Source organism: Acyrthosiphon pisum, chromosome A1 (genome assembly GCF_005508785.2).
Source record: "Acyrthosiphon pisum isolate AL4f chromosome A1, pea_aphid_22Mar2018_4r6ur, whole genome shotgun sequence".
In the NCBI taxonomy this organism is placed as follows: Eukaryota; Metazoa; Arthropoda; class Insecta; order Hemiptera; family Aphididae; genus Acyrthosiphon; species Acyrthosiphon pisum.
In genome coordinates, this window is record NC_042494.1 from 8,674,710 (window position 1) to 8,686,758 (window position 12,049).

Consider the following 12,049-nt stretch of genomic DNA (forward strand, 5'->3'; position numbering starts at 1 on the left):
TAATATTGTTTATTTTTTTATTTGTTAAAAAAATGTCATTACCTCAGTACTTTTGTCCAAATTTCGGGAATCGCGTTTATGCTCCAACATAATAGAATATACTTCTTCCAAACTGAAATTAAATGTCGAGTTCATTTCTGTGTCATTACAGGTTTCCATAAATGTACTCATTGTTTCATCCAGCGAGCAAACCATTGAGTCATTGTTCGATGGAGATTTTAATCCTGGAAATGAATAAACCAAATATGTAATAGTATTACCATTCTATCTTTTTCCTTATTTTTATATTGGATGCATTCGAGTCAAAACTCAAAGATCTATGTCGATGAATGATAATCATCGTACGTCTATCCGCGAATTCATTCATCAGAAATAAATAAATGATTTATATATTTTTGTAAGTTAGATACTAGGTAGGTATATCATATTTTAACTCAATGATTTGATGAAAGTATTAATTTACATAATATAATATAATGTGTACAATATAGTATGCGAATAAAATTGTGCAGGTAACACAGTAATTTTGTATGTATTTCTTCTTTATTATTTCTAAAGTTGTTCATATAACATACAGACTTACTCCTGTCCTACTTCCTATATCTATCCATATACATTATGATTAACGCATTTAGGTACTTTTTGCTTTCAGATTAGGCAAATTACAATTTATACTTAAAAGGAAATACATACCATATAAATAATAGTAATTGATAGACGATAATAATAAGTACCTACCTATTTGTCTGTGGGAAATATTATTATATTTTTAGGACATTTTATATTTGCAATTATATTTGTATTAATTTTTAAGACTCGTTGCTCGTTAATTATTCTAATTTTAATTTAATTTTTTTTTTGGGGGGGGGGGGCGGAATGGCCGAGCGGACTAAGGTGTCGGTTGCAACGCACACCGGCGCCGGTTCGATACCTCGGACGTGGGCGGCATTTTTCTTCGGGCAAGTCACGGTGTCTGGAGAACAAGTGCCGCCATCCCCCACCCGGGCATGGCAGATACCTACGGGTGTCCAGATGAAAATCTGCCAAAACAACCCACACGTGTTTTCTAAACCTACAATTCTTTCTCTGCTATAAGCAAAAAGCAAACAGCTAATGGCTATAGTTGCCGGGCTTCAAGATTAAGAAAAAAAAAATGTTAAGCTACAGTAACAAAAATTTTCCACATATATCTAGTTTTAAATTATTTTATTATCACTGTCATTATATTCTATAATAAATGGTATACATGATTTATCCAAAACTAATGTATTACAAATTTTTGTTACAACTAAACCGTTACATTTTATTAACTAAAATGTAACGTTTAGAAAAATAATAATCATAGAAATCTCCCACTATTATAAAATATAATAAACGTCAAATCAGGTATTTCTTTTGAATAGCTCGTTTAATGTTGGTGTTAACTGTTAATATGATTGATTATACTTGATATTAAAATATAATTAAATATCACCCTCAGTTTTGGGATTATATTATAACCTTGTCTTTAAATTCATTAAATCTTAAACATTTTTAATCTTTTTTAAACAAGATTTATTTTCAAAGGTAAATTAACTGTTTTGGAAAAGGTTACTACGAGTAAAGGGCATAGAGTATAAAAAAATGTTTATATAGATATATACATACATATTTTTATGTTTCTGTCTTATACACGCATAACATTCCAAATGTTTAATATTAGGTGTAGTAATTTTTTTCTTTCATCAAGCTGACATACGATAAACAATATTCACAATTTTCCTTATGTTTTATTTTCAAAACAATAGTAATAAGTATTGTTAAATTGATGTACATCCTCTTAAGAGATTATTAAATTATATAAACTATTATTTTATATTAATTATTTAACAATTACCTACTGTTTAAAAAAGTTATTATATGTATATAATATAGTATATATGAACAGGTATCGTATAGAATATAGATAAATTATTTTATTTATACCTAGCATAATATTATGATAATTTTTAAGCAGTAACATAATATTCGTTGTACAAACTAAAAACAATGAAATAAAAAGAAACATGTCAACAATTTTACTATTTTAATTGTTTTCATACAAATATTAAATTAAAATTATTACAAATTGTAATTTGAACCAATTATTTCATAGAACAAACGAAGGATCAAAAGTGTAAGATTGAGTTGAGTCCACAATTTTCTATTATTTCTTGTAAGTAAAATTAATGTATTAAATGTTGTATTTTTTACACAATTACAATAATTAATTTATATTATTTGTATATATTTATTAGATGTATATGATCATACTAGGTATATGGAATTCGACTAGAAAAAAAATATCGAATTTTTCACCCAAGATATATATTATGATGTTGGTGCTGTAGTAAAGTAAAACAGAAAAATATATAGTAGGCGAAATGTATTACATTTGTATTGACTTTATTATGTAGATAAACATTATTTACATAATTATTACATGGTGAGAAATTTGTGATTATAAATAATAAATATACTGAATATTTTGAGTTTCAATTTTGAGACAAGATCAATACAGTGATTATTATACACGCATAATGAATTAATAATTAATAAGTTGATATTCAATAGAAATTAAAACGTACAAAGTATGGTTGTATTGGCTCTGTTTCCCGTGTTCATAAATCCAAGGTATACCATCCAAGGTAGGTGTCGATAAAATATTAGAAAACTTACTGAAAAGAGTTCACAGTAATTATACAAAATATTATATATTATAATAAACAATATATTTTCAGAGTGTTCAGTCACAAACATAAAATAAACACATTTATGAGAATGTTAAATCAATAACTGTCTTATTTTGAGAGGTAATAACTACTAATGCTTGAATAAATAGTGATTGACATTTTATTAGTGAACATATAATTCAATTCCGTATTAATAGAGATCTTAAATTATAAGTTCAATAATTTAAACTTTATAGTTTTTTAGTATCCATACATAATTGAGGCAAAATATACACAAAACTAACACACGTCTAAAGTGGTAGATAGGTATACATACTCAGACAAATATTATTACTTAATCCACTTTATAATCTAACGAGAAAATCAGAGATTCCTTTTTCTAAACCTATCACCTATGTACATTTGATAAGTCACTTACAAACATTATCATGCCGTAGTAATGAAATTTCCTTATTTCAAGTTGCATAGTGTTAGAACATAGACGACATCATAATTAAATATCAAAATATGCATTTGAAAGCAAATCAAATAATATTATAATACATTATCAGATACCTACCGTATCACACTATAATCCTAATCTATATAATGGTCATTTTCTGCACGTGCTTTACAATTTTAAACTGATTCTAAAATCACGAGGTAAAACTCTGTAGTTGTTTCGTCCATATTACTTCAGGTGATTGAAAATTAATTTTATTTTGAAATATACATTAGGTTTACAGAACAAAACGATATTATACATTTACGCCATTTTTTTCCTTGTTTGAACCGAGAACCGAGGATAGAACTACTTTCACATTGCTTCTACCTCAGCTACATCGTTTATTACTGAACAATTTTGATTTACACCTAAAAGTGACCATAACAAACCAATGTAATAGTATATTAGTGTGTAGCAAGGGCGGGAAGTGAGCTATTCAGTCGCGGGCCGCATTTCGCCCAAGACTGAAATTGCCTTCCCTCACGAGCCACACATAATATTTTTTGTCACGCCTTTGCATTCATCGGTCACGGCAAAGGTAATGCAGGGATCTATGCAATGGCTAGACTATAATTATACGATAACAATATTTCGAAAGACGAGAAATGATTTGGTTTTATTTATTTTAGGTTATAATATGATTATCAGATGTAGGTAACCAAAAGTTTATGTTTTGTAATGACCGACGACCGTGGTATAGATTTCAGTGTCTGTTTGTGTAGGGTATACGCGCGTGAAATGTGCGCGCAGCACTTTTGGGGATTTCCACTTTATGTCTTTATCGCCCGGCACTTTTGGGGATTTCCACTTTATCACCCAGCATTATTAGGGATTCTCACTTTACCGCTCGCTGGACGGAAAAACGACGCTTTCCAACGCTTCAACCGCTATCGAAAACCAAACTCTCGGTGCAGGTGGGACAAAAAATACATTTACAATACTTGCATAAAAATATATTAAACTCATTTTTTATTATATTATGAGATCGATGATCAAGGATACTACGCGGTTAAAAATTAACTACCTTAGAAATGTACCATTTCAAGTACTAAATGTAATAAATAATTTGACACAAAGCATAAAGACCAAGGAGTGTGCTCTAAAAGATTCAAAGCGTTCTATGATTTGAAATTTAGTGAAGTTAATTATTTAAAAAATGTAATTTTTTTTTGAAACGTAAGCGTATAGAGAGTTATTAATGCGGAAGACAAGTCCTCACAAATTAATTGATATAAAATATATTATAAATGCCGTTAAATGTAAAAAATAAGTAATTATAGACCACTATCCTGGGTAGAGTAGATCGAAATAAGTATCTGTTCACGTGCGCTGTCGCCGTTCTGGTTTTTAAATGAAGTATGCAAAACGAGTTGACTTAAAAATATTATTTGATTAAATTAAATTTTTAAATATTCAAACAAATATATTTACATTGTTAGGTTAGGTTGGATTAGGTTAGCGTTGATAGTTATAAAAGTTTTGGGTTAAATTGTATATAATGTTTAATCATTCGTAATATTCATAAAATTAAAATTCAGAAGAAGCTTAAAATTATTAATATTAATACTAAAACCAAAATGTTGAATAATTGCCAGTTTATAAATATTTGTTTTCCTTAGTAAATTACTAAAGAATAAATTATTCACTAACGACCAAAAAACTATTTTAAAGATACATTTAGATAATTTATAGTTAATGATAATAACTGATAAGTTATAAGTTATAACCATTTAATAATTTTTCTGGTTATTTTATACATTTGATAACAATAAAAAAAAAATTTTTAGTCTTGAATACCGCTTTGTTAAACAAAACATTTCATTCGATTCCACACAACTAAAAAAAAGGGGGCTTGATGGACTTTTGTGGGGAGGGGGGCTTTAAGGGTCATTTCCAAGTCAAATTTAGTTCTTAATTTTCAAGTATTGCAAATATTAACGCAGGGGTCCGACAAAGTGGCATTCAATCTCCAGTCCTATATTATATAAATGCAGCTAATCAACCTAACTTTCCTAACGTAACTGAAGCTTAGTTTGCGGATGATATGACAATTAAATCAATACACCAATACCCAGTTACCACTAACTTAATTCTTTAAAATCGCCTTGGCCTAATGTCTAACTGGTACGATAAAAGTTAAAGTAAATCAAACAAAATCCCATTACACTACCTTCACTCTTCACCTTACTCCCTGTCCTGAAGGAGCTGGTATTCTTATCCTATTTTCCCATTAGATTAGGTATCTAGGGTTAACCTTTGATCAGCGTCTCACCTGGTCACCGTACATACGGAAAAAAATACACAGATTGTATATTTCTAATAAAAAAGATTCTAGCATTGGACACATCTTGGAAATACGGTATTTGCACAGAGCCTGATATAGGCATTTTGTGGCCTTAGGCAAAATAAAAAAGTGGCCCCTTGTCTACAGTAGCGTTTATAGCCCCCCTCCACACACACACACACACACACACACACACACACACACACAAACGAGTTGTATAAAACAAAAAAATAATTTATATTAATTTAGTATTTACTTATATATTTTTACAAACATAATTATAAAATTATAGGTACATTTATTATATCTACTGGCCACAGATTTCTGGTGCCTATTATTTATTAATTAATATATATATTATATTTATTATTGATATTGAAAACAAAATTAAACATTTCTTTTTTTTTTATATTATTTATTAACTGTAATAGACTATACATTTTAATATTTATAATAGAAATAATCAATAAGCTATATTTTTATAATATTACTTTTCTTGCTTTTTTTTAAAGCAAATTCATATATTAATTTATTATGTCATCAAAGTTTGAAGAAGACGTAAGATCGCTTTCTATTGATAGTAAACCTAAGTTATCAATTTTTTCTTATTAAAAATAGACTTTTATTTATTTTCATTTACATTTTACTAAGTTAAGGATTAATCACTCAATTTTTTTTGAAATATTATATGTCTCTTATATTTATTTTATACGATGAAAGGCGTAGTACTCTAAAAAATAAAAAATTGTCTTCATAAAAATCTGAGGCCATCTAACATTGGAGGCCATAGGCAGTTGCCTATCCTGCCTTATGGTAAATATGGCCCTGTATTTGCATCACTCGAAAATCTTTTTTCGACCACTTCATTGTAAAACAGATACTCAGAAATTCGTAAATAATTGAAACAATTTAGTAACACAAAGTTAGTTTTTTTGTCCAAACGCAGTTTAATTAAAATCCGAATTCCTAGTATTATTCCCTATCTACATAATTTTTTTTAAAAAACAAAATGAAGTTGAATATTCTTTGCGGGAAGTCGTCTTTTTATATACGGCATATTATTATACGCGACTCGTACTGATGACGGCGAAACGATCGATTTTGAAACTTTTTTTTGACGCTTCTCGCTTTCCTTTTCCACCAACGTAAAACTTGCCTTACCCATGGTCCCAATGATAAACTATTTATCTGGATTTTCTGTTTTGAGCGTGTGTTTGTATATGTATGCATAATATTGTGTATAAACTATAAACCGATAAACGTGAATCTAATAGGGTATAACGCCTGGGTACTTATCATCAACGTGCGAATTGTTTGTTTTCCGATAGCTACGAAGCTTGATGTCTCCAAACATGTCAAAAATGTGCCATCGGTTTCAATTGATAGGATGGGTGCGAGTGAGAAAGAGAAATGAAACGGATAAAGTTAGAAAAAAGTCATTATATGACTAAACAATAATACTATTATATTAGGTACATCATTGAATAAATTATAACGTTTTAATAATTTATTAATGTTCAAAATTACGTTTAATTTCTAAATAATAATATTGAATTATTAATGACAAGTGTAACATCAACTATTAATTTATATGATGTGATAATAAAATTAGTTAAACAATTTATTTTACTTCCATAAATTTAAACCATTCAAATTGTAAATGTGTTGTTTCAATAATTTCGATATCTCACACTGGAGTAGTCATCATATCACTTATATAATATTTAAATAGGAGTATTATTATATAGAAAAAGATAAGCATTAATTTTATTTAAACGTTTATTTTATCTTAATATTTATACAATAATTTTTAAACGCCGGGAAATGACAGACTGGGCTTTGTTTCATTTTATTTTTACGTTGTATTGTTTTCATGACTTGAATTGTATATTTGTGTTCGAATTGAAGTGTTCGATTTATTTTAGGTTATGTAATGTAAAACTTGACGTGTAAAATCATTAATATACCACAACAAAGGAGGCAATTCTTGTTTTTCTACCGGGGGATAACCAATACAACTTTTGAATAAATGCTCAATTATTTTGTGTCCACACACTTCATCTCAGAGATATAAGAAGGTGCGTGTAAATATAACTTTGTCACGAATGTATTATGTAATTAGAACTCCTTGTATTTTATATGTTCGGTTATTAGTTATTACAATCACATTTACTTTTCCATTAAAAACTAGAAGTAAAAGCAGGGTTGATTCTCGGGGTTCCTGCAGGATGGTTTAGGTACACAATTTCGGCAACCGGAATTTCTGGATGGTATTTTACAGAAATTCTCATATAGTAGGTACCCAGGTATATACCTATTTAAAATTTAATTTTTAAGTTTTACCGTGAACTTATATGGAACCTTGTAATACATTTTCAAACCTTGATACGCATACTAAACATTTTTCAAATAGTTAACTACTAAATAATTTGCAAATTTTCGTAACGAATTGCGGTTTTCTTAATTATTAAGAAAAGTACTGGGAATCGTTTACCTTCGCTCCCTAAAGTACCAAATAGATTCACTTTTCTACCAGTAAGGACTAAATATATTTAAATTGAAGATTGAAACATTACCACTGTCCAATAAGTGATGAAAAAAAGAAAAACACACATCATTCAATCATTGTAAAAACATTCATCAATCCACTCAGAATCTAAAAAGTAAAGTAGGTAAGTATACACTATACAATAATACTAAAAAAGTGGGTAAGTGGATGACGCTCTGCTGTACAGTAAGTTACAAGTGGGTTACTGTAATGGACGATGTTACATTTTAAATGTATTCCAAAAATAATTCTGAAAGAAGATGGTTTGGTAGCCTAGGATATTTTATACTATATTTATATTGCTAATTATTATCATTAATTAGCCAGTAAGTTAAATTAATATTATTTGAATATTATCATATTTGTATATAATAATATAAGTATTTTAGAATTTCCAAGTACCCAAGGAAAATATTTTTAAATTACAATACAAAACAAAAATCGTTATTCTTCGTTTAAATATCTAATTTTGTCCAAATTTGAACTTAATATAACCACAAAAAAAAATATGTTTGTATATTTATCATACTTTTCAGTTACATTATGAACTATTTACGAGGAACCTTGTTTTAAATTTTAAATTTTTAGCTACACAATTGAACATTTTATACATTTTTACTTAAAAATCACGAATATTAGTGAATAATTGCAGGCTGTTAACTCCAGACCAAATAAGTAATATTATAATAACTGTTGTCGTATGGCTATATATTCGAAGTGCATGCCAGGATTTTTTTGGGGAGTGGGCTAAATAAAATTATTCATAATTATAAATCTTTATTTTGCCGACGCACAGTGGTCTATACTGCAATTTTAGGCGGACAAAAGTATTATTTTAAAATATTTTTAGAAAGGTTGAGAGTATTATATTATAATTGTTGTATACACCTTATCAAATATAAATGTAGTACACAATATAATTAACGAACCCGTATGAACTGTAATCACAATCTGATTACATGGGTAGTTTGATTTTATGTCATTACCTGTTCGATCGTTCAACGTGTATTTCAAAAATTTTTGTGAGTACAATATTAAGTCTTTTAACGATTTTTTTTTTTTACAATGGAAGTCGACACACAAGGTAATTTAAATATTATATGATTAGTACATTTTTTAATTTATTGATAGGTTCAATAGACTAAATCAAATTGGTAAGCTTGAATGTTTACTTAATTATTAATCTTCAATGGAAGGCTTTTTAAAAGTAACTAATAGTAACTATTCACAAGTAATCTTCTCTTATAGTACAACTTCCCATAGATTTAATGGTATAACTTTAATTTGCAGGCATTTGTAACTGTAGTTTTTTATCTTTATTTTTACAGCTGGTGCTAGTGTAGAGAGAAAAATCAAAAATTACACATATGAAGATTTCTTTAAATGTTTGCGTGATGAAGGCTTTTTAAAGCCTCAAAGTATTAAATTCAGGCTATTTATTTCAAATTTATTAAAAAATATTATAATGGAGAACATATTGGGATAGTTTTCCCAAATTTGTATGTATGAAAAACTTGTGATGGAAAAAATTTGTGGTTTTGCAATCATTTTGACAAGGTTATGGGCTAAAAGTGTTAGAAAGTTGAGTAATTTATACAAAAATAATAAACAGTGGCTTGAAACAGAATTTATAATGCCAAATATTCAACCCTCAATTCCTTCTATTTCATGTTTATCAGTTGGCCGACCACCTAAGGTATTTTTTGCATGACCGAAAGATCGAAAAATCGAAAAATTAAAGGTTTATTAAAATCATATTCGTCCCCAGAAATAGTTTATGCTGCTCAGAGTAAATTGAAAAAATCGGGTAAGAGAAACACTATCATGTTATTAAAAGAATGTTAAATCCGATAATAATCGTAGTACGAGTAGTTCAGACTCAGAATAAGATTATTTTGTTAAATATTATTTTTGAATTTAATTTTTATAATCGCATTTGTAATTAAAAATCACATTTAATATATAGAATAATCATCTATAATATTGCATTTAAAAATATTCCAACTTCAAAAATAATGTATTAATAATTAAATTTAATATCATTATTTCCCACCATAAAAAATCTGCACATGATTATAAGTATCAAGTACCAACCCACAACACATCCTATGGACACAATCATCCCTTACATAGAATGCTACGTAAGTTAAATAATGCTAGTTTTTATTTTAATATTTAAAAATGAATTAGTTATAAATTTGCTGTACTATACTATACACTATGTTACTAAATTATGTTTATATTGAGTTTTATTTTCCATATTATGTTCTGTATTACTGTGTGTTATAAACTTACTACGTACACATTAATATATTAATTTTAAATGTGATCATAAAATTAATGATTGGCGTTTATATATAAATAAATAAATAAATAAAATAAATAATTATAAAATAATAATTTAATTGTAATAAAAGAAATGTATTTTCTTTAATTTTAATACATAGTTAACTTAATTAGAACCACACATTTTCTTCATAAATGAATACATTTTTAACACATTCACATAATTAATATTAATTAATTCATGATATTGACTTATTCATCACATAGTTATTAGTTATACATATTTTGGCAATTTGGTATGATATCTACTTAATATTATTTTATTTTATTCTTATTTAAAATAACTCTAGTTTCTAAAATAAATTATCGAATTACAGTTTAATATTGTATGCAATTAAATGGTATTGAGTAAAGTAAAGGTACTTATAAGTATTTACTCAAGAGTTAATATTACCTACCTATATACATTTATTATTTTAGGTTGGTCTGATAGTGCTACTTCTTTCATGTCGAAGAAATTTGTTTAACCATTGAAATTTTTCTTTAAAAAAAGGATCTTTGACAACAAATAGCTGTTGATTTAATAAATGAGTTAAATGAAAGAATAAATTCAATTGATGTTGTAAACCGATACAAAGCAATTATAAAAGTAAAAACAAATTCCATTGATCATAACAACATTTCTGCGAATTGTCGCATTAACATACTTCTGAAAATGAAATAAAATCTACAACTGCACTTGACGATAAGTATTGAATCAGAGGTTCTTAGAAATAGTAATATTGTAAAAAACTGTATTCCAGATGAAAGATGTAAAAAAATATTTTGTAAAAGGTTAAAATCTGATATGGCAGAAAAAAAATACAACGTGAAAAAGATGAGGCTAAAGAAAGAAGATATAAAGAAAAGATATCATTATATTTTGAAAAAATACTTTCTGCAATTATATTGGTAACAACTCGAAAGTTAAGTATAAGAGATCAATTGCTCCATAAATATAATAATATACATATTGCTTGCCTATTTAATTAATATTTAGGCTATATTATATACTTATAAACTATTTAATGAAGATTTAAAATAATGTTTATTACATATTAAGATCCGTATGATAATATATAATAAAGTTATAACGCAAAGTGCATAATTTAAAGTTTTTAATTCTATTTTTTTTTACTTATTCATAGTATAAAATAATATACAGTGTTCGGAACGTTCACTAAAAAAATGAACTCGTTCACGTTCACGTTCGTGTTTTTTTCAAACGAATGCGTTCACGTTCACGTTCTTTCAAAAAATGAACGCGTTCATTGGGTCGTTCATTTATTTTATATACATTTTTTTTTATGAATCATTTACCTGCTGTAAAGGCTCAGTCAAACAGAGGGTGACTTTTTGTCCAGCAATCAAAAAATGAATCCGGACTTTTTGTACAACTTTTTTTATTCCGGACTTCTGGTACCCGGACTTTTCGTCCGCCATGTTTTACCTATGGGTACGCGGACCGCGGCGGGCAAACGGTCTTTGTATTATTTTACAGTGACTGCGCGGGCAGCCCGAATTCTGTTTGACCGAGCCTTTAATATAAAAGCCTATAAACATATACAACTCAAGCCAAAAATAAAAATACTATTTAGACTTATATAACATAATATAATTAATTAGTATATTTTATAAATATATTTATTACAGTGTAAATAAATTTAACGTCTTAAAAATCGATCAAGTTCGTTAAA

General features: G+C 27.6%; 2 protein-coding genes across 6 annotated transcripts in view; both read right to left on the reverse strand.

Annotated features, from left to right (window-relative positions):
- Window positions 1–12,049, reverse strand: part of LOC100166824 (neuropeptide F receptor) — an 89,168-nt gene that overhangs the window by 9,001 nt on the left and 68,118 nt on the right. For all 5 annotated transcript variants that reach the window (XM_029486590.1, XM_003240445.4, XM_001943673.5 and 2 more), the window contains one exon: window positions 43–224. In XM_029486590.1, coding sequence (XP_029342450.1) covers window positions 43–195 — 153 coding nt within the window. In that variant the 5' untranslated portion in view covers window positions 196–224. The remainder of the gene's footprint in view (window positions 1–42; window positions 225–12,049) is intronic.
- The window catches only part of LOC100574164 (regulation of nuclear pre-mRNA domain-containing protein 2), a 5,151-nt gene continuing 3,891 nt past the window's right edge, over window positions 10,790–12,049 (reverse strand). Inside the window, exon 9 of the mRNA XM_008185508.1 lies at window positions 10,790–10,885. Coding sequence (XP_008183730.1) covers window positions 10,790–10,885 — 96 coding nt within the window. The remainder of the gene's footprint in view (window positions 10,886–12,049) is intronic.